The sequence below is a fragment of the Prionailurus bengalensis genome, chromosome F2 (genome assembly GCF_016509475.1).
Source record: "Prionailurus bengalensis isolate Pbe53 chromosome F2, Fcat_Pben_1.1_paternal_pri, whole genome shotgun sequence".
In the NCBI taxonomy this organism is placed as follows: Eukaryota; Metazoa; Chordata; class Mammalia; order Carnivora; family Felidae; genus Prionailurus; species Prionailurus bengalensis.
The window spans coordinates 12,048,566-12,070,110 of NC_057353.1; the positions used below are offsets into that span (position 1 = coordinate 12,048,566).

The following is a 21,545-nucleotide window of genomic DNA, read 5'->3' on the forward strand; positions in this document are numbered from 1 at the left end:
TTGGTAACACATGGTCATGCAAGCAAAGCACAGGGAAAGGAATTAGAACTGACGGCAGAACCCAAACTATGTAAGTGAGTAATATTTTCAGTGTGGGCGAGCATCTTAAGTGCTCAGCACAGTGTTTGGGGGCACACCGTGAGCACTTGGTCGGTGGTGCTTTTGCTTAGATAAGCGGGTAACCGGGGAACATAAATGCAGTCAGCGTTCCTGGCCCCAGCTTCAATAGAATGGAAGGTCCAGTTTTAGGTTCCCCATGTGAGAGTACAAATAATGTTGAAAACTTGGTCAGCGTCCCCTAATGGTTAGGAGTGACTTAAGAGTCATTTGTTGTCCTTGTTGGGGGTTAGGAGGAGTAGAGAGAATAGGGGACAGAAGATAAGCCGAAGCTTGCACAGCGGAATGAATTTGGGATAGAAAATAGTAACTGTGTTTCTGGTTGTCTTCAAAAGAAAATAATTTCTTGTTTGTGGCTGGACACCATTGGCTAGATAATAACTTCTTGTTGTAGCTAGATAACAGAGCGGTCACTGCCCTCACAGTGACCATCTGTTTAAGTGAAAAGACTTCCACACTCGTCTCAAGTTTCTCTGATGCAAACACACGTTTTGAAATGTAGCGTGAACAGTGCCTTAATTTAGGGCAGTGTCCACAAAGTATTTTGGCTTATCATAACCTATTAATTTTCGGATTGATATTTATGAATCTCACATCAAGGTAGATCTTTAACTGGTAAAGTTGAAAATTTGCCTGTGACCTCAGAAGGTAGAAACTGGTTTTCTCCCCAACACCTTCCCTGACCTCTTTCCTTCAATCTGACCGTGATAAACATGGCGTTAGAGGAATCACATAGGATAGATGTTTGCTGATATTTCTAAAACTGCCCGCCACTTTAAGAACCTGAATTGGTAACAAAGAGCCGGATTGATTAACTCGGCAGTAGCTTTTGTCAGGTAAGAGCAAATGCATTTTAAGTTTGACTGTTCTTTATAAGATGAGAAATTAGTAGTAGCAATGAAAAAGCAAGAAAGTCACTTTTCTTTTCTCTGAACAAATTTAAAATGAAAAAAATTTCTCTGCTAATTTGCCTAAAGTATTTATATTTTCAATTTTTTACTAAAATTACTCAAATGTCTGATACTTGTCAAAGTGATTATTTCATTTTTGAAAACTATTGAGTTAACCATCAGCTTGTTTTAAACTAAGTAATGTACTATATTTTGGTCCGAAGTATAATTTTCATGTGGACCAAAAAATAACTGCCCAAGTATCAGGAGTAAAATCTAGTTCTGAATTGTCAAGAGCTTATACTGTATGGCACAGGAATACACTTTTTAAAAAGACCTAATGTAATATATGGACTTAAATCCATCTCCCCTGTCTCCTGATGGCCTTCTTGTCCTGAATCTGGAACCTGGATTTCTAAGTGTCATGTTTTGAAAAATATTATTCAGCTTTATTCAAGAACATTCCTGCGGATGCTCTTCAACAGCAGTTTGTTTTTACCTTTTCCTAGTCAAAACCTTTCCCATTTTTTTCCCCACTCAGAGAAAAGTCTTTCGTATTAGCCTCTTGCTCACGTGGAAAAGGGAGTGAGAGACCAGTGACTCCGACCCCGCTGGCATTTCCGGCCAGGCCCCCTTCCTCGCAAGTCAGTGTGCTTTGCAGGGGCCTTAGTGCCTGGGTAAAGGCATGAAGTGACTTTAATCAGTTCTCAGTAAGATTCTCTGTTGAGTAATAATTACCAAGCTGTATTTCTGCATATGACTGTGCCATAACTTGATTTGCACAAGTGCCCTTCAGATGGAAATGGGATGGCATTTGTCTTACATCTGCTGCTGCTTGCAGAGGTTCTGTCCGAGTAGCCGTGGGGTCTACCCCACCTGGCCTTCAAGCCCCTTTTGAGATTTTGTGCATACCCGTCTGATGTATTGTGAGTTCACATGCTTAAAACCAGTGGTAAGAAGGGTAGTTTACAGTTTCTGGCACACTTGAAGGCTGGGGACCAATCCCATTAGGTGGATTTGTTTGTATTTTCTAAAGAATGGGTGACCCCACCCCCATCCTTAGGGAGAGGTGCTGAGCACAGCAGCCGTGGCCTGATTAACCCCCCCGAGATGGGAGGAGGCCAGACCGGTGCTGTCTAATTCTGGCTAGGCCACCTAAGCAGTCGAAGCAAGCTTAGCCTGTGTGTGTTTGGCGTTTGGGTGTGGGGGGGCCGTGAGCGCTTCTCTCCTGACGGTGTCATCCTCTTGAGGCTCCTCTGATGCACCCAAGTCTTTGTACAAGCGGAAATCTGCACGAGGCTATGAGAAAGAGAGGGCCAGGCGTAGAAGCCTTTCGCAACAAGGGGTTGATTGCCGCTGCCGTTTTCTAAAAGCTTGAAAAGCTTTGGGTAATTCAAGATAGAGTTTTTGTACCTCATGAAATTATCAGATGAACGTGAACGTAGAGGGAGATTTAGAGATTGCAATAGGAGATACGCGTTCAGAACCCCTAAAAAGTCTCTGAAAATTATCCGGAAAAAGGGATTCCCTTTCGGTGCCCTCCTCTTGGCTGTATTAACACGCAGTTATCTACAAAAACCGCTGCCCTGACAACGTAATGATTAGACCTCTGTTCCCTTGTTTCTCAGCTTCAGAACAGATTTTGTTGTTTGTGTTTATATTCAGCTAGTAAACAATTCTTCATTTCTTTAGCAATTTAGGTTCCAAATTTTCTGTAGGTATCTGGCCCGTGGCTTGTTTCTGCCACTTCTGGCTTGACAGTCTGTTGTTGAAATTCAGTTTCTACAGACAGCAAACATTTGTTTGTTGGAAAATGTGGTTTTTACCCCCCCCCCCCCAAATGTTTAAATGTGTTGTGCTTAAAACTTTGATCCCTTTTATACTTTCATGGTTTTGTGCAGACCTGACTCTTAGTAAGTGGATAGATTCATATTCATAAACATGAGTGTGGCATTTTGGTTCCTACAGTTAGCAGTGGGTTTTGAAAGCAAGTTCATTGTTTTTAGTAATAAAAACCTTTTACGGTATTCACGTTATGCTGTCCAATCTCTGCAGGTGCTGAAGAGAAAATTTTGGAAGAGTTTAAAGAAACACACAATGCAGACTCTCCAGATTTTCAGCTCCAGGCGATGATCCAGGCTGCTGGCAAGCTAGTGCTGATTGACAAACTACTGCCAAAACTGAAGGCTGGTGGCCACAGGGTGCTTATCTTTTCCCAGATGGTGCGCTGCTTGGACATACTGGAAGACTACCTCATTCAAAGACGGTGAGGCCACCGCACCACGAGAATAAAAAGGAAATAAAAAATGACCTTTCCCAGGGCTCCAAGCGCTTCACCTCCAAGTGACATTCGTGATAAAGGGGACGGAGTGGGGAGAATGCGTCCCCTCTCTTTCTAAAAACTGTCAGTGACCAGAGTACGACTCCGCGTACTTTCCATGGCAGTTTTGTTTCCCATTTCTTTCATTTGACTAGAGGAGAATCGGTCTTACCTAAGATTGAAATTGTTTGTTATTTTAGTCAGCTGTCTTTTTTTTATTTTTATTTTTTTAACGTTTATTTATTTTTGAGAGAGAAAGAGACAGAGCACGAGCAGGGGTAGGGACAGAGAGAGAGAGAGAGAGAGAGAGAGAGCGAGACAGGGAGACACAGAATCTGAAGCAGGCTCCAGGCTCTGAGCTGTCAGCACGGAGCCCGCGGCGGGGCTTAAACTCATGTACCGTGAGGTCATGACCTGAGCCGAAGTCGGACGCTTAAGTGACTGAGCCACCCAGGCGCCCCAGAGGTGTCAGCTATTTTTAGACTTAAGTTATTTTACTAGAGAAGAAGTAAAATAAAATTTAATTTTTGAGCATTCAACCGATTATATGCCAAACTGCCCTAAAAGCTATTTGCTCTGCAATTATTTCTGATAAATGATATCATTTGGGTACTACGTACCCCATATTGTAATACTTCGTTTACAAAAAGAAACAAGCGTCCTGTCGCCATGTATCAGGCCTCCTTGTTAATCCCGACGTTTTCCAGGTACCCATACGAGAGGATCGACGGCAGAGTGAGAGGCAACCTCCGCCAGGCAGCTATCGACAGATTCTCCAAACCCGATTCTGATAGGTTTGTTTTCCTCCTGTGTACACGGGCAGGAGGCTTAGGCATTAATCTTACTGCTGCTGATACCTGCATCATCTTCGATTCCGACTGGAATCCCCAAAATGATCTCCAGGTAAACACTCAAGAATATCGTCCTGAGGCCCTTTCTCTCTTTTCTTTTCATTCTTTCTTTCGTTCTTTTCTTTTTTTTTTTTTCCCCAAAGTCATTCTGTGATGGAGAAGCCCCAGTGAAACTAATACATTAAAGCCGTGTAGTCCCTAAGGCAGTGTTCCACGATCGGGCCAATAAACCAAGAGTAATCAATTTACTAATAATGTAAAAGGAATTTCTTAGGACGTTAACCTTCTGTACTGCACCTCTGCTTATTGGAACAGGTGCTTTTGTAGCTGACACTTGAGTCTTTTCTTTCCGTGGTGGCCATTCATTTCCTCTCTCTTCCAGGCTCAGGCTAGATGTCATAGAATAGGACAGAGCAAATCTGTGAAAATCTACAGGCTGATCACAAGAAACTCTTACGAAAGGGAAATGTTTGACAAGGCTAGTCTGAAGCTCGGCCTGGACAAAGCTGTGCTGCAGTCCATGAGTGGGAGAGAAAACGCTACCAACGGGGTAATCCACACCTGCCCAGACCTTTCCTTTCTTCTGGCTCCTTGCTTTTTGTAACTAATAGTAAGAAATCATCCAGCATCAGATTGTTTTTCAGCCTCAATATTTTCAGCCTAATTTGTCATATTTTCTTCTTTCCCTTCCCTCCCCTCCCCTCTGCTCCCATCCCCTCCCCTCCCCTCCCCTTCCCTTTCCTTCCTTCCAGAGAGAGAGAGAGAGAGAGAGAGAGAGAGAGAGAGAGAAGGGGAGGATGAGCCTGGGAGGGACAGAGAGAGGTGGGGAGCAGAGGATCCAAAGCGGGCTCTGTGCTGACAGCAGAGAGCCTGATGCAGGGCTCAAACTCTCAAACTGTGAGATCATGACCTGAGCCGATATCAGATACTTAACTGACTGAGCCACCCAGGCGCCCTTACATTTTCTAAGTCAGGTTTTTCCTCCTTGAGTACAACGAAGCATTTGTGTGGTCTAAAACATTTCAATTCTAAATTATTTTAAATCTCTCTCTAAAACAGGTCCAACAACTTTCCAAGAAAGAAATAGAGGATCTTCTGCGAAAGGGGGCCTACGGTGCACTCATGGATGAGGAGGATGAAGGGTCTAAGTTCTGCGAAGAAGATATTGACCAGATTCTCCTGCGGCGAACCCACACTATCACCATTGAGTCTGAAGGCAAAGGTTCCACGTTTGCTAAGGTGCGAACTGACCTGAAGAGGCAGGTTTTCTCTAGAAGTGTAACAGAGTTCACATAAAGCAGGACCTTATAAAGTGCTCACCAGGTGCACATGTACCATTTGCTTTGTAGTTGAGAGTTAAGAATTAATTATTAACTCCCCGTGGAACCCGTGATGCATAGAAGGTTCTTTGTGTGTGTTTTGGGTCCCCTTCTCTGTATGTGGCACTGGTTGTCATCCTCACCTTGGCCTCCTGTCAGCTCCCCCACTCCCAGCCTAATCCTTTACCTGTGTCCTTGACCCCATGCTCTCTACTTCTTGAGCTCTGACATCATACTTCCTGAGATCCTGATTCCTGACATAGCCTGTAACAGCAGTCAAGCCACTCCTATCTTTAAAAAAGCCTCTCATCTGGTTCGCCCTCCAGCTACAACTCCATAACCCTTCTTTCACAGCTAAAATCCACACGAGTGTTATTTGTACCAGCTGTCCCCACGGTCTCCCTTTCTGCTTATTTTTCGACCTCCAGCTCGCACCCCTCCCCCCGCCATCAGACCAGCTCTGGTGAAGGTCACCACCGCTTGACTGAGAGCGCCTTCTGAGGGCCCCCACTGCACGTCGCTCCACCCATCCACACCCAGGCCCACTTTACACCTTTATTTTTAACAGCTTTCTTGAAATGTAATTTACTTACCATAAAATTCACCGATTTTTGAGTGTACAATTCAGTGCCTTTACCATATTTGCAGACTTGTGCAGCTATCACCACATCTAAGTTTAGAACATTTCCATCTCCCCAGAACCCCATGCCCATTAGCAGTCAGCGTCTCCTCCCTCCCTTCCTCCTCTTCCTCCTCCCTCCCCTCCCCTCCCCTCCCCTCCCCTCCCCTCCCCTCCCCTCCCCTGCCAAGTCCTTGGCAACCACTAATCTGCTGCCTCTATAGATTTGCCTGCTCCGGACATTTCATAAAATGGAATCATACAACATGTGGTCTTTTGTGTCTGGCTTCCTTCACTTAGCATGGTTTTTTGAGATTCATCCGTGTTGTAACATGTATCAGTAATTCCTTCCCTTTTTTTGCTGAATGGTGTTCTCTTACATAGAGGCACCTCTTTTAGCAGTTGATAATGGACATTGGGATTGTTTACGCATTCACTGGTTGAAAACGAAATGTGGGTTGTCTCCACCTTTGGGTTATTATGGATAACGTTGTTACAAACATTTTTGAACAGGTTTTTGTGCAGACACATCTTTTCATTTCTCTTCTGTGGATCCCATAAATACAATTGCGGGGTCATGTGTTAACTCTGTGTTTAACCCTTTGAGGAGCTGCCAGACTGTTTTCTAAAGTGACTGCCCCGTTCTCCCTTCACGCCAGCCGTGTTTTCGGGTAGTAATGTCTCCATGTCCTTACTGGCACTTTGTATTTTCTGACTTCTTGATTCTAGCCATATTAGTGAGTGTGAGGTGATACCCAACTCTGGTTTGATCTGCATTCATTGATGCTATTGAGCATCTTTTTATGTGCTTGTTAGCCATATGTGTATCATTTGGGGGGAAATGGCTATTCAGATCTTTAGAGTTACTTGTCTTTTATTGTTGAATATTAAGAATTCTTTATATATTGTAGATAAAAGTTTCTCATTAGGTAATACAGGTTGCAAGTATTTTCTCCTAGTCTTTTCTTAATGGTCTTTAATTTCATTCAAGTCCAGTTTACCCATCTTTTTCTTTCATTATTCGTGCTTTTGATGTGTTGTCTAACCTGAGGTCACACAGATTTGCTCCTTTACGGTTTTTACTCTGACATTTTGGTCTTGGTCCCTTGTGTGTGAATCTTGGTGTGTGGTGTGAGATCAGGGTCCGTCTCCTTCCTTTTGCTCGGACATCTAGTCACCCCGGCCACGCCAGCCTTGAAAGGCTCCCTCCTCTGGGCTCTGTGACCCAGCACCTTCTCTCTCACGTCTTCCAGTTTCTTCTCAGGCTCTGTTCTCTGTCCTCACAGGCACCTCAGGTTCAGTATGTGCAGAACCTCATTCCCATCCCTCCACCCTGTGGACATGGCCACATTCACAGCCTGCTTGTTTGCCTGAGTGATGCCGTTCAGAGGCTAGACTTGGCTGCTGAGGGTTTTCTTGACCTCCTCCTCCTCCTCTTTCTCCTCCATGCTTCACATCCACCCAGATTCTAACTCCTTTCATTTTACCTTTTAAAGAACGCATTTCTAGCCTGTCTCCTTTTGCCCACTTCTGCCGGAGCCATTTTCAGTCTTTGCCGTTCCCCGTGTGTAAATTAGTTTAGTAGCCTGTTCTACCCTCCCGTGCCCCAGGACATCGGTAGGATCTCTCTGACAGGTGGCTTTGGATACGATTGTGTCCATCTTGAGGTTATTTCCATTTTGAAAGAGTTCCCTGCTACCTCAGAACCCCGTTAATGGGACATGCAAGGCCCCGCATGGCCTGGTTTCTGCCCGCTTCACCAGCTTGACCTTTTGCTGCTCTCCCCTGACTACCTTTATCACCAGCCACATGACACAACTGCCTTGCTTCTCCTCTGAGCCTTTGCACATGCTCTGTCGTGAACGGTTCCACATGCTTTTCCTGGTCTGTGAGCTTCTAACAGCCTGGTCCAGGCATTATATTCTGGGGAGCCAGTTCTCTGTCCCAGCAGTGCCCGCCCTGCACCTCCACCCCCTCACGAACCTGGCTAGGGCCCCCCTCTGTATATCAGTTGCACCTGCACGTACCTTTGTTACCTGCCGCTGATCACGCTGTACTGTCATCTTTTGCTTCCTCATCTGTTGAAACCCCTGGACAGAGAGCTGCCTGAGGGACGGTCTCTCATCCTCGCCACAGACTGCAGCATGTAGCACACAGTGCAAGAACGCATAGGTGTTTGGCTGACCGAGTAAATGAAAACTGCTTTGCATTTTGCCTCTGAGAAAAGCATCTGAAAGTCATGCATATTTTTCCCCCTTTAGGCCAGTTTTGTTGCATCTGGAAACAGGACAGACATTTCCTTGGATGATCCAAATTTCTGGCAAAAGTGGGCTAAGAAGGCTGAATTGGATATTGATGCCTTAAACGGGAGGGTGAGTGAGAGGTCCTGCTCAAACCCTATCTACTACAACCCAAGGGGTGCTTTTTGAGAAGTTTTAAAGTTATCTGCTGTCTTTTTTAGAACAACCTGGTTATTGACACTCCAAGAGTGAGGAAGCAAACCAGGCTGTACAGTGCAGTGAAAGAAGACGAGCTGATGGAGTTTTCAGACTTGGAAAGTGATTCTGAAGAGAAGCCTTGCACGAAGCCGCGGCGGCCCCAGGACAGGTCCCAGGGCTACGCGAGGAGTGAGTGCTTTAGAGTTGAGAAGAATCTGCTCGTCTATGGGTGAGTCAGACTCATGTGAAACACAGAATTTTATTCTAAATGTCAAATTCTGACCAGCGTAGGGAAGGTATTTTTTGTGTGTCTGGATTTCTGTGGCTCCCCATAGTGCAGCCAAGCAAATGGCTTTGCAACAACTTTGACGGGGCCCAGGGTTGTTTGGTAAAGATGCTCGCGGTTGTTCGGATCCTCGTGGATGGGAAGGAGCACAGCTTTGGCCCTTAAGGAACGATGTCAGATCCAGACTCACCTGTCGGTGACTAATAACGTAGAACGAAGTCTCAAGACCACAGATGCGTTTCCTGTTTTAGCTTCACATGCAGTTTGTGACTATAGTAGTCTTTCAGTACTTTTTTTCTGTTGCAAAAACCTGTTAAAGGCAATCGTCTTGGTTCTGAAGGTCTTCCAGCTCATCTCAAACATCCAGGGGTGGTTATTTCAACTCCAGATGTGTCGTGTTTGTCCTGCTGGACAACATGTCTCTGAAAGGCAGGAGCCACGTCTAATTCATTTCTGAATCTGTGTGAAACGCCACCCAGTGCTTTGAATGATGGTAAGGTAGATACCTGAATCTCCAAAGAGTTCTCTAGCACACCGTGGGACTGCAGACAAGTTCCAGTCAAAAAAAAAAAAACTGCCACCAAAATAATTTTTCTATAGGTCTGGTGATATCCTGCTCTTGATTAGTTCTTCCAGTGGGTTATCATTAATTTCAGAATAAACACAAACTCTCTATTAATCTGGCCTACAGGGCTCTTATCTGGCCCTTATGTGTCTTGTTGGTCCTTTCTGTGGGTAGCTCAGGCTTCTGTTGGGATAGACCGCCTCATCTCCTTCAGTGTGCCATGCTCTGTCTCATCTCTGTCTTTCTGGAAGTTCTTTCCACTGCCTAGAGTGTGAGCACGCACACACACACACACACACACACACACACACACACACAGTACACAGACTTGCTCTGCCCAACAGCTCCTGTCGTCGACATCAGCACAGGCATCACCTCGGCGCCCTGCACCAGAGAGTCTGGTCTGCACGTTCCATCGCACCCATCATGTTGTCTTATGACTTTGAGTAGCAGCCCTCTCCTGAGAGAGCCCCAGTTAGAGCTCCACGAAGCCCGAGACTCTTTTCTCTGTGTCCTCGGGGAAGAGTGCAATGCTAGCAGACACAAAATGAGCGCCAAATCAGTGATTTCTTGTGGAATAAATGAAGTTCAGCTGAAGCCCATTCTGTGTCTCAGCAGGACAGATCCCTAAGCCCTTTGCTACTTGCACCTGCTTGTATGTTTCAACCTAACCATCAAAGTTAGTAGCTGAGAGTTTTGCCGATAGCTTTAGAAATGGGATATATCAAGGACTCCTAAAGCTAAGAAGTATGCTTCGAGTGCGGTGTCTTTGAGGAAAGGGCTGCCCTCCTCCTCTAGGCATCACTATGTAGTAGACACCTCCTGGAGGCGGGGCACTGGGTAGGATGCTCAGATACCAGGGATGCACCTATGAGTAGGACAGTCAGGGCCCTGCCTCAGGGAAGGTGAACAAGCGGAAGCGGCCATCAACAGTGAGGGTACTATGGCAGGGAAGATGGCGCAAAGGGAGAGTCAGCCGCGGGTCTGTCCTTGAATTGGCAGCTCGAGTATTGTCTCCCGCTCCTGAGGCTAGGGGGAACGTAAGAGGGGGTCCCACAGACGGCGGCGTGACTTAATGGGTGGACGTCGCGGATTAGCCCGGGTAAGAGAGAGAGTCCGGCGCTGGGCAGGGAGAAGAGAGTTCCATGCAGAGAGAGCAGCGTGTCCCAAGGCCTGAAGGTGAGGATTAGCCCTGCAGTTTGAGGAACTGAGTACATAGAAGCCAGAGAGGCCCAGGCCGGGGCAGATGGCAGGGCCTGCCGGGGCGGCCAAGGCCTCCCTAACGCTGCTGCCTGCCTGTGAAAGTAAAGCCCCAGATCTAAACCGAAAGGCACCGTCTACATGCTGAATATCTGCTTTGCAGCTGGGGACGGTGGACAGATATCCTTTCGCACGGGCGCTACAAGCGTCAGCTCACCGAGCAAGACGTGGAAACCATCTGCAGGGCCATCCTCGTGTACTGCCTCAATCATTACAAGGGGGATGAGAATATCAAAAGCTTCATCTGGGATTTGATCACGCCCACGGCGGACGGCCAGACGCGAGCCTTGGTCAACCATTCTGGTAGGTCCGCTTCATGTCGTTTGTACCGCAGGGTCCCGGAGAGCCACCCAGGACCCTTGTGACACAACCTAGACCCCATATCTCCCTGCCACACATGTGGGGAAATGTCCGAGTCTGACACTGAAATTGGGGTTGTACAAAACTTTTGTTGCTGTTGTTGCTGTTATTATTATTATTATTGTTACGGCTCCAGGTTTATCGGCCCCGGTGCCCAGGGGAAGGAAAGGAAAGAAGGTGAAAGCCCAGAGCACCCATCCGGTGGTGCAGGATGCCGACTGGCTGGCGGGTTGCAACCCGGATGCCTTGTTCCAGGAGGACAGCTACAAGAAACACCTGAAGCACCACTGCAATAAGTACGTTGCCAAAGGGTGTGTGACATTGACTGCTGAGCTGTGATACTGTGTGGCTACAACTTTAGTACGTGTCCTTGTTTCTAACGTATGTTTTTGAGAGAGAGAAAGAGAGCGCATGCGAGCGACAGAGGGGCCGAGAGAGTCCCAGCTGGGCCCCACCCCGTCAGCGCAGAGCTCGACGTGGGGCTCGACCCCGTGAACCGTGAGATCATGACCTGAGCCGAAGTTGGATGCCTGACCGACCGAGCCACACCCCGGCGCCCCTTTACTGTTTTCCTTGAAACGTGGTGCCAAGTCACACGCCAATCATACCATAGCTTCAGATGCCTGATTTGGTTTTTGTGTTGTCGTCGGTGCACAACACAATCTTCCCGTTTAGCCATCTGTGAGCACAACTCAGTGGCATTAATTACTTTCAGAATGCCACGTACCCATCGGCACTGTCTATACCGCAGAGCTTGTTGTTGATGCCAGTGTGAACTCTGCACCTGCTAAACGGTAGCTTGCTCGCTTCCCTCCCTGCCCCAAGCCCCTGGCAAATACCGTTCTCCTTTCTGTCTCCGTGAATTTGCCCATTCTAGGTACCTCATAAGTGGAATCAGACGGTATTTGTCTGTCAGTGTCTGGCCTTTTTTCACCTAGCATAACATTTTCAGGGTTCATCCACAGAATTTCATTCCTTTTTATGGCTGAGTGATACTCCATTAGACACGTACACCGCATTTTGTTTATCCATTCATCTGTCAGTGGGCACTTGGGGTGATGGGCTCCTCTCCGCGACTGTGAGTCATGCTGCTGAGAATGTTGCAGATAACTAAGTTTTAACCAAGGCCTGTTAGAGAGCTAATGTCAGCTTTATATGACCCCACCTTCCACCGGCTGCTTTCAGCAGAGGGACTGGGGAGTTTACCTGGAATCTTTTGCTTAATAGCACCTCAGTCGGTGGGTCCTTTTTTCTTACCTGTAAGCTTGGAATCATATTCCTTATCTTTCCTTCCAGAAACTGATTGTATGTCATTGAAGAATATTGAATCTGAATTTATGTCATTGCTTGGAGCTCTGTTAACGATCCACACATTAGACTAGGATCAGCGCGTGCGCGGTTCGTCCCGTGCCCTGAGCCTGCCGTTTCGAGAACCGGTCGTAGGGCCAGCACCGAACAGCTCTGCCACTTGTAGCTTCGTGTGGCCTTGGGCAAGTCCCTCAGCCCTCCTTAGGACTCACTTCTGTTAGCCGCGCAGAGCTCTGCAACAGGATCTCACCTGGATGAAGCAGGATATAAAGAAATGTGTATCTCTCTTCCAAAGTAGCCACAGAAGTCTGAGCACAGCTTCCCGTGGGTGCTTCACATGGATTATCCGTTTGACTTGTCTGAGACAAGTAGTGCTGTTTGCTTGGTTTTCTTTCTTTCTTTCTCTTTCTTTCTTTCTTTCTTTCTCCTTCTCTCTTTCCTTCCTTCCTTCCCCCCTTCCTTCCTCCTTCCTTCCTTTCTTTCTTCCTTCTTTCCTTTCTTTCTTCCTTTTTTCCTTCCTTTCTTCCTTCCTTCCTTCCTCTCTCTCTCTCTCTCTCTCTCTCTCTCTCTTTCCTTCCTTCCTTCCTTCCTTCCTTCCTTCCTTCCTTCCTTCTTTTTCTTTCCTCCCCATTTACCTGACAAAGAGATGGAGATTCTGGTACTTAGGGCCTCAGCTAGTTAGGGGGGCAGAGCCAGATTGGAAGTCCAGAACAGATGAGGGCAGTGCCCTTGCTCTCAGTGACCCCCACCCCCTCGGATGCCTGCCTTCTCCATGAGGTCACCCGAGCCTCATGTGACATAATTCCCAGGGAGCCCCTGCTGCTCCGGCCTTGCAGTGATGGTGGTTCTTGTCCCTTCTTAAATATGGTAGTGCCTTTGGGGACTACCTTTGATCGCTATCACTAGATTCTGACTGACAAATTTTTTCCTTTTTGAGTCTTTAAAACCATTACCTCAGACCATTTTGGTGCCTCGGAAACGGTTTTGTTGTTACTGCTGTGGCATTATAGCTCTCCCTAAAATGCTGCCCCACTTACAGCTATTAGAAAACTTCTGTTTCCTGTGGTTTATGTCAGCTTTGGGTCAATAGCCCTCTGAGTTCTGGAGGCACACAAACCGGAAGTGAAGTGATTCAGTGTGGGAACGGTGGCTCCTGTGCCCGGGTCCTAGAGTGACAGGGGCAGTAGTTTTCAATTTCCCGTTCTGAGATCAGGGGCGGACTCTTGTGGAGTCCCCTCCCTGATTAGTATGTGAGACGTAGCTAGGGTGCTCTTTGCCCGTGGTCGTGGGAGAAGACCGGCAAGGCTTGCCGTCCGCTCTCTGGAACACGCGAGGAGTCCCTTTTTCTCCCTGATAGATCTTGCCTCGAGACTTCTCAGGGCCTAAAGTGGGGAGAGGTTCGTGACTGGTAAGAGAATAAGAAACGCAAATTGAGGGGCCTCCTAGAAAATAGCCAGTCAGTTCTCTTCAAAAGTTTCAAGAGACAAAGACAGAGGAACTGTCTCGGGTTAAAGGAGATGAAGGGGCAGGAGAGTTCGTTGCCATATATGGGCTTGGACTGGGTGCAGGTCCAGAAAACGGTCACTAGTGGGACAGCCAGTCAAATGTGAATGAAGTCTGGGGAGACTCATTAGTAGGCTGGTCTGTCGGATTTACCAAGGGCGGACTCCTTAGGGTCAGAGCCCGTCTCCCGTGTGGTACCTACCACCATCCTGCTGGTGCCCACCTTGTGTTCCACAGGGCACTGAGCTTGCCAGTTGCACTGGTTCGAATTTTTCCTCTAGAAGAAAGGTGACACCCACAGTTAGCTCTTGAAAGCCTCCACGTAATTAAAATTCCTCCCAAAGAAGAAAATTTTGTCTTCTATCAAAAGGGAGAGAAACCGGGGAGCCTGGGTGGCTCAGTCAGTTAGGTGTCCGACTTCGGCTCGGGTCACGATCTCACGGTGTGTGGGTTCGAGCCTGGCACCGGGCTCTCTTCTGTCAGTGCAGAGCCTGCTTTGGAAGCTCTGTCCTCCTCCCTCCCCCTTTCTGCCCCTCCCCCGCTCCGGCTTGTGCTCTCCTTCCTCCCAGAAACAAACATTTTAAAAATAAGAAAAGGGAGCGAATCCATTCCGCTCATGGCCACTGTGCTGAGTTTTGGTGAAAAACAGAATCCGGCCAAGGGTGGAGAGTGCTTCCTGTGTAACTGCCTTTCCTGAGCATCCTCTCCAGGCAGGTCCTGGCCCGTAAGGGCTCTAACCAGAGAAGAAGTGAGGTGTCAGCCATGGAGTGCCATACTGTTAGTTTCCTTTTGCCAGTTCAGTGTGGCACAGCCAGTTTTTAATCCTATCGAAAGAAAACTCTCGAACAAATTAAAATTCTACCGTGGGGCGTACTCAGGTATTTACAGCCTCACACTCTATCTAGAGTCCCCGGTGCTCAGAAGCAGACACCTGGTGGAGAGGAAGGCGTATCACGGGGTACCTGGGCGTGTGTGCGGGAGTAGTCTGTTTTGGTGAAACTGCCCGTATTTGTCATTTTGATATTTTCAAGGACACTTGCCACGTCCTGAGAGACAGTGTGCAGTGCTGGAGTCAGGAGGCCTACTCCCAAGTGGTCCATGCTCAAGGTGACCCTGTGACCTTGGATATGTCACCGGTCTTGTGTGACTCTCAGTTTTCACGTCTGTGAAATGGAACTTGTAACGTGCCCCGCTTCACCGTAGGATTATCGTGAAGATCAGATGAGCTAGTATCTGCAGACGTGACACGTGGGCAGTAACAAGCTCTGTGAGTGAGTGATGGGATCAGCCAGCCAGGGGACAGCACTTAGGCACTCGTCAAATACCGGTCCTGAATGCGGGTCAGGGGATGTCCAGCAGGAGAGGCTGGATTCAGAGTAGACGTGGGCCTTCGGGATTTGCCAGGGGGGCTTTACTGAAAGAATTAAGTTTATGCCACCGAAGAAATCCGGACGCGATTGAAACTCTGGTACCTAGAATTCCAAGCCTTTTCGGAAACTTACTCCTTGAAAATGACTAAGAACTTCAAGGAACCGGACGCATTTTAACCTCCTTTGTGCCATTATTCTTTAAGCTACAGCCTAGGCTTCCAGGTAACGTAAACTAGAAAGAATAAATAATGCTTAATATTCCTTCAGGGAGAAGAGTGAGGACCCACCCCCTCCCACACCCCCATCACCATCTTCCTTTCTCGGAAGCAAAGTTGTATAATCTGAAAAACCTGACATTCCATATTGAGGGTTTATTGTAAGGTAGTAAAACCAGATTTTATATCTCGTTTATTCCTACAACTTCTGATGTGCTTCCAAAAATGGTATTAAGGCAGCAGCTGAGGAAATTTTATGAGATAATGAAGCAGAACAGTTACTGAAAGCCATCTGCTCAGTTGTTTACAAACTTGCTTCAATACTTCAGAGGCAGTGGTAGGGTACGTGTCTAAACTTCACAAGCTGCACTAGGTAGAACGGAATGAAGTGCGCCTGGGCTGGGCTGAGCCCGGTCCCTCTCTGTGCAGCGCGAGCGGTTGCCAGGCAGGCCTGTTGGAAGCCAGCAGAAAGCACCACACAGAGGTGATTATGTGCCACCATCTGTCACGCTTCAAGCCTACCATACAGCATGGCTAATCAGCCTTGGCAGGATGATGGATGAACAGCAGCAGCTGCCAAAAAGCCACTGTTGGCAAACAGTCCTGAAGTGAAGAACTTTTTCCCCCCTCTGTCTTCCTCTCCAGGGTCCTGCTGCGTGTCCGCATGCTGTACTACCTAAGACAAGAAGTTATAGGAGACCAGGCAGATAAGATTTTAGAGGGTGCTGACTCAAGGTTAGTGCAAACGCACGCCGCTCTGGGCCTCCGCGTCATAATCCGGGAGGTCGGGAAACACCGCCGGTTGGGTTTCGGCACCTCCAGAGACCCTCGGGGCCGCATCTCCTTTTTTGCGCCTGGGAGCACGGGGGGCGCGCGACGGTCGTCGGGGAAAGCGTGTGCGGGTGTGCGCGTGTCCTATAAAAAGGTGTGCACTGCATGGCTGGCGTTTTGAGGTGACCTTCAAAACGGGGCCCCGTGCGACGAAGTTCATTTCTGGCTACGGCAGAAAGCGACTGGCCGACACCCTTTCTTTTAACCTTTGCCCGCTCCCCCCCCCCCCCCCCCACGACGCCCAGATGCTTGTTGTGGGAAGGGGGCGTGTGAGCCCGTGTACCGTGTTTGTGGTTACCCGGGATCCTTTTTTAATCTTACGTGTGTTGCGAACATGATGTGAACGGTTGTCTTTATAGTGAGGCTGATGTGTGGATCCCTGAACCCTTCCATGCGGAAGTCCCCACAGATTGGTGGGATAAGGAAGCAGATAAGTCCCTCCTAATTGGAGTGTTCAAACACGGTAAGTGAAGTTTCTGTCCGACCACATCTTGACTGTGTGGCTTTGTCGTTAGAGCTCTTCGCGTGCTCTTTTCCGAAGTCATAATATTAATGAGGATAGTTCCAAAGGACTCTTGGCTTCTTCCATTTTCCTCTACTAAAAATCTAATACGAACTGTAAATATCAGATGCTGTTTTTGAATGTTTGTTGAGTCTTTGAGAAGAAAACATTTCTTTCTTGGCTGTAAATAAAACCCAAACCATATTTGTTTTAATAATAGCCAAGTCGTCCTATAGCTCTCCCTAAACTTTGCTTCGAAGCATGGCTCCCCTTGCTTAGCTCTGCCAACCCGTGTCAAAGTGGACGGTGGGCTTAACCTCTGCTATTAATCTGTACAAGTGCCTCCTGGGCTTTGTTCCAAGCAATATTTCACAAATGTCAGTGCCGAGAACTCACGGCTCCCCTGAGTGGGATGCAGCCTTGTTAACTTTGAAAGGCTGGGGGATGCAGAACTGGCATGATATATACAGCGAGCGATTCCTGATTATAATCCCAATTCTCTGGGGGTCACGGAGGTATTCTCAGCAGCCCAGCCTGACTAAAGGGGAGAATGATGGCTTATAAAACCTTTCATGATTACAGTTTGGCTTGCGGCTCTACAGCAGTTAGGAGCGGTGCGTTCTATGTAGTACACATCCTAATTGAATTGTGCTGTTCTGCCTACGTACTGCAGCCGCGTTTTGTGAGCTCGGCCTAAAAATCATTTTCCCGCAGTGCACTGTTGGGATCTGCCATTTTCCATCTAGTCAACTCGGGCAGTCAAAAAGCAAATTGCAGTTTGAAAACCATGGAGGGAACAGTGTCGTCTTACTGACATGCATCATCCTAAACCTAATAAGACAGGTTCGCTGGCCTTACGTAGACAGGGATTTTCAGCCAGCGGTGCGAGTTCCTGCAGGACTGAAGCCGCTCACAGGAGGACGGGGCGGACGCAGAGTACCCTGCGGAGGTCATGAAGGAGCATTATGAAGCCTTTTAAATGTCAAGCAAAATTAGATCTTGGGGAAAATGGGGTCAAAATTCTTCCCAGGCATCTCGCAGTTATTTTGAACCTGTTTTTCCGGTAGTGTTTGTGGTCATTCGGCTGAGATCCCTGAAATGTAACTCGGCACCCCCCCCCCCGTGCCCCCCCCCCGCCCCGCCCCACATCTGGCCTGCAGTGAGCGTCCTATGGAATGCTTCCCTAAAACAAGGTTCCTAAGTGATCGTCTCAGCTGAGGGATGAACTTGGTATACCGGGGCAGTGCTGTGATTTTTGTCAGTGATGGCCCTCTTGCTGTTTCTGTGCATGTCCTCTGTGGGCCGGTGGTTATGGCACAGGCTACGAGAAGTACAATTCCATGCGAGCTGACCCCGCACTGTGCTTCCTGGAACGAGTCGGGATGCCCGATGCCAAGGCCATAGCTGCCGAGCAAAGAGGAACAGACATGCTAGCAGATGGCGGTGACGGGTAAGAAGGACATTTAAAAATTTTAATAAACTTCATGTCAGTGTCACATCTATCGGCAGTGTTCAGTTCTTATACCGCGCTAGGCACTGCGTTGCGTCTGATATGAACTTCCGTGACGTTTACCAGGAGAGTCTGTTTATGTGTCATAACGATTATTTAAACACCATGTATTATCTGGATAATCTGAAACATGCTTGTTTTTTCCAAATGATGACACTTCCCCCGCCCCAGCCCCTTCCCCCATGACCGCACGATTCAAACACTGATAGCGTCGCCTTTGATGTCAAATCCAGAATTAAAATTGGCGCTGGGCAGGCTAGTAGTCTTTTGCGAGCCCCCTCAGTCTGTTGCTTATCTGTACGATTTAAACGTTTTTTACAATTTTGATACAGGGGAGAATTTGATAGAGAAGATGAAGACCCGGAATATAAACCAACCAGGACTCCATTCAAGGATGAAATAGATGTAAGGACTTGAGTATATTGACTTTTACGGCACCAGTAAAATATTATATGCCCATATACGACTTGTTAAACTTTATAGATGGTGGCCTTCTCCTTAAAAGATAAAGCAAAGTGAAACCCCAAATTGAAACGATTCTGTTTCTTGCTTTGCTTTCAAGGAATTTGCAAATTCTCCTCCAGAAGATAAGGAAGAATCCATGGAGATCCGCTCCACAGGTAAGGCTCCGCAGAAGCCCGCAGAGCAGAGCAAACTATGCCGTGAGGCATCGCTCACGTGTCTGCCCTCGGCTTCTCCATGAGTGTCGTTTCTTCTACGCCGACTCTTCCCTTTTGTGAGTCATTTTAATTCTTGTTTATTTTTCATAACATTGAATTTCGTTGATGAAATAACTATTTTTTGGATTAAGGTAATGTACATGCATTTATTTACCGGTCAGCGGAAGCTTTTCAGCATCTTTGGAAATCTATCTCTTGGGAGTAGGGAGGGCATTTGCTAGGTGTCTGAAATAGTGCAAGTTTGTAGAATGCTGACCTTCCCTCTAATGTAAAATAATCAGCGAGCAATCATGTGATTAGCTCTTATGGTCAAGATTGGTATGCCAAGTACATTACAGGAAAACATCCTCATATTGTCGTTCGTGGCGTAAAGTATGTTTCTTTACGTAAAACTGATGAGTAAACGTGCTCCCCCCCACCACCAAGGAGTTAAAAAAGAAGCAGTTTGTAAGTTTCATACTAATATTATCCTTTATTTATATTTTAAAAATGAGAGCACGAAGATGCCCTTTCCCACACTGTCATCTGAATGTTAATGAGTCATCTTGTTTTGATGGAAAATCCTGTGTATTGCGAGATTGCAGCTACACATTTCAAAAATATTTTTTCCACTTCCCCAGGCAAGCACAGCGAGAGTAATGCTGAGTTAGGCCAACTTTACTGGCCCAACACCTCGACCCTGACCACCCGTCTGCGCCGGCTCATTACTGCCTATCAGCGCAGCTATAAAAGGCAACAAATGAGGCAAGAGGCTCTAATGAAGACTGACCGGCGGAGACGGCGGCCTCGGGAGGAAGTGAGAGCACTAGAAGCGGAAAGGGAAGCTATAATATCTGAGAAACGGCAAAAGTGAGTTTCTGCAGGGTTTTACTGAGCTCCTGGTATGTGCCTCTCTTCTCTGCCCTTCTCAGCCGGCAAGAGGCGAGAATCACGTCCCAGATAATGATCAAAGAAAGTCTCAGTACATCAAAGCTGTCTGTCTGTCTCTCGCCCCCAGAATAAGTACCATACATTAAGTTTAGGGGAGAAGGGGAAAAGAATTAATAAACTTTAAGCCTGTTTACTCAAGTACAGTTTAAGCTGATGTCTTCTTGCTCATAGGTGGACAAGAAGAGAAGAGGCTGATTTTTACCGTGTGGTATCCACTTTTGGAGTTATTTTTGACCCCATGAAACAGCAGTTTGACTGGAACCAATTTCGAGCCTTTGCCAGACTTGACAAAAAGTCTGACGAGAGTTTGGAGAAATACTTCAGTTGTTTTGTGGCCATGTGTAGGCGAGTGTGTCGAATGCCCACTAAGCCAGATGATGGTAGGTTCTTCTTGTAACGAAAGTTCTATGGTAAAAGGCCGAATAAAGTGAAAAATAGAGAGTGAACAATTGAAAGCGTACTCAGGTTTTTTTTCCAAGTGAATACAATTGTTTTCATGTTACAGAACCACCTGACCTCTCCTCCATGATTGAGCCAATCACAGAAGAGCGTGCCTCTAGAACTCTCTACCGCATCGAACTGCTGCGGAAAATACGCGAGCAGGTTCTTCATCACCCTCAGCTGGGAGAGAGGCTGAAGCTCTGCCAGCCGAGTTTGGATTTGCCAGAGTGGTGGGAATGTGGGAGGCATGACCGGGACTTGCTGGTCGGCGCTGCTAAACACGGGGTCAGCCGGACGGATTATCACATCCTCAATGACCCCGAGTTATCTTTCTTGGATGCGCACAAAAACTTTGCCCAGAACCGAGGGGCAGGTAACCTGTCCTCCCTGACTCCACTGGCCGTTGGATTTGGCCAGACTCCTGCCGTCCTCCCGTCTGCTCACGCCCAGGAAGAGAAGGCTGCGGGACAAAGCGAGGGCAAAGCGGAGGAGTCTGGCGGCGTGACCACCCAAGAGAAACCCGAGGGGAAGGAGGAGGAAGAAGAGACCGACGGCAGGGAGAAGGACAGTAAGCAGGGCTGTGAGGCCGAGGCGAGCTCTGTGAAAAGTGACCTGAAAGGGATGGAGGTCGGTGCCGACACAGGGCCCAAGTCTATTTCGGAAAAAGGTTCTGAAGAGGACGAAGAAGAAAAGCTGGAGGATGATGATAAGTCGGAAGAGTCTTCCCAGCCTGAAGGTAATGCCTCGCCATTCGGTCCTCTCTCCCGGCCCCAGTGGGGCGGCCGTGACAGGCCATGGTTTCCTGTCACGTGACAAGGGCTCTTGTTTACATTTTCAGGGTAATTTGTGTACATGTTCCTCTGGACGGGTGGTGTCAGGTTATGCTTAGGCGTACGTTTTGCTCCGATGTGGCGTGGAAACACGGTATTTCGAGCAACTTCAACGCCCAGAAGGGTGTTACGGGCACGTAACAGTTTCCAGATTAAGAGGAGGGGTCAGCTTGATGGTAGTGGTATCAGAAGAATTCCAGATGACTTTAATTTGGACAGATACACGTGAAGGACAGGGGTCATTCACTGAATAAATACTGGTGATTATTTTCAAACAAATGATGCTTAATTTTAGTTTTAAATCAGAAGTAAAGGGTAGAAGTAGAATCTGAAGATAACCAGTGTTCTTTGTGAGTCTCAGTTTGGTTGCTGTTCCCAACACAAAGGAAAACTAAATAAA

The 21,545-nt window shown here is 47.5% G+C and overlaps 1 protein-coding gene across 1 annotated transcript in view; it reads left to right on the top strand.

Moving 5' to 3' along the window:
* Window positions 1–21,545, top strand: part of CHD7 (chromodomain helicase DNA binding protein 7) — a 190,341-nt gene that overhangs the window by 156,102 nt on the left and 12,694 nt on the right. The window contains 16 exon segments of the mRNA XM_043601135.1: window positions 3,063–3,273; window positions 4,035–4,230; window positions 4,561–4,728; window positions 5,238–5,417; window positions 8,378–8,488; window positions 8,578–8,783; window positions 10,769–10,968; window positions 11,162–11,321; window positions 16,067–16,156; window positions 16,612–16,715; window positions 18,075–18,204; window positions 18,597–18,669; window positions 18,827–18,884; window positions 19,565–19,793; window positions 20,046–20,254; window positions 20,380–21,051. Of these exon segments, the coding sequence (XP_043457070.1) occupies window positions 3,063–3,273; window positions 4,035–4,230; window positions 4,561–4,728; window positions 5,238–5,417; window positions 8,378–8,488; window positions 8,578–8,783; window positions 10,769–10,968; window positions 11,162–11,321; window positions 16,067–16,156; window positions 16,612–16,715; window positions 18,075–18,204; window positions 18,597–18,669; window positions 18,827–18,884; window positions 19,565–19,793; window positions 20,046–20,254; window positions 20,380–21,051 (2,997 nt within the window).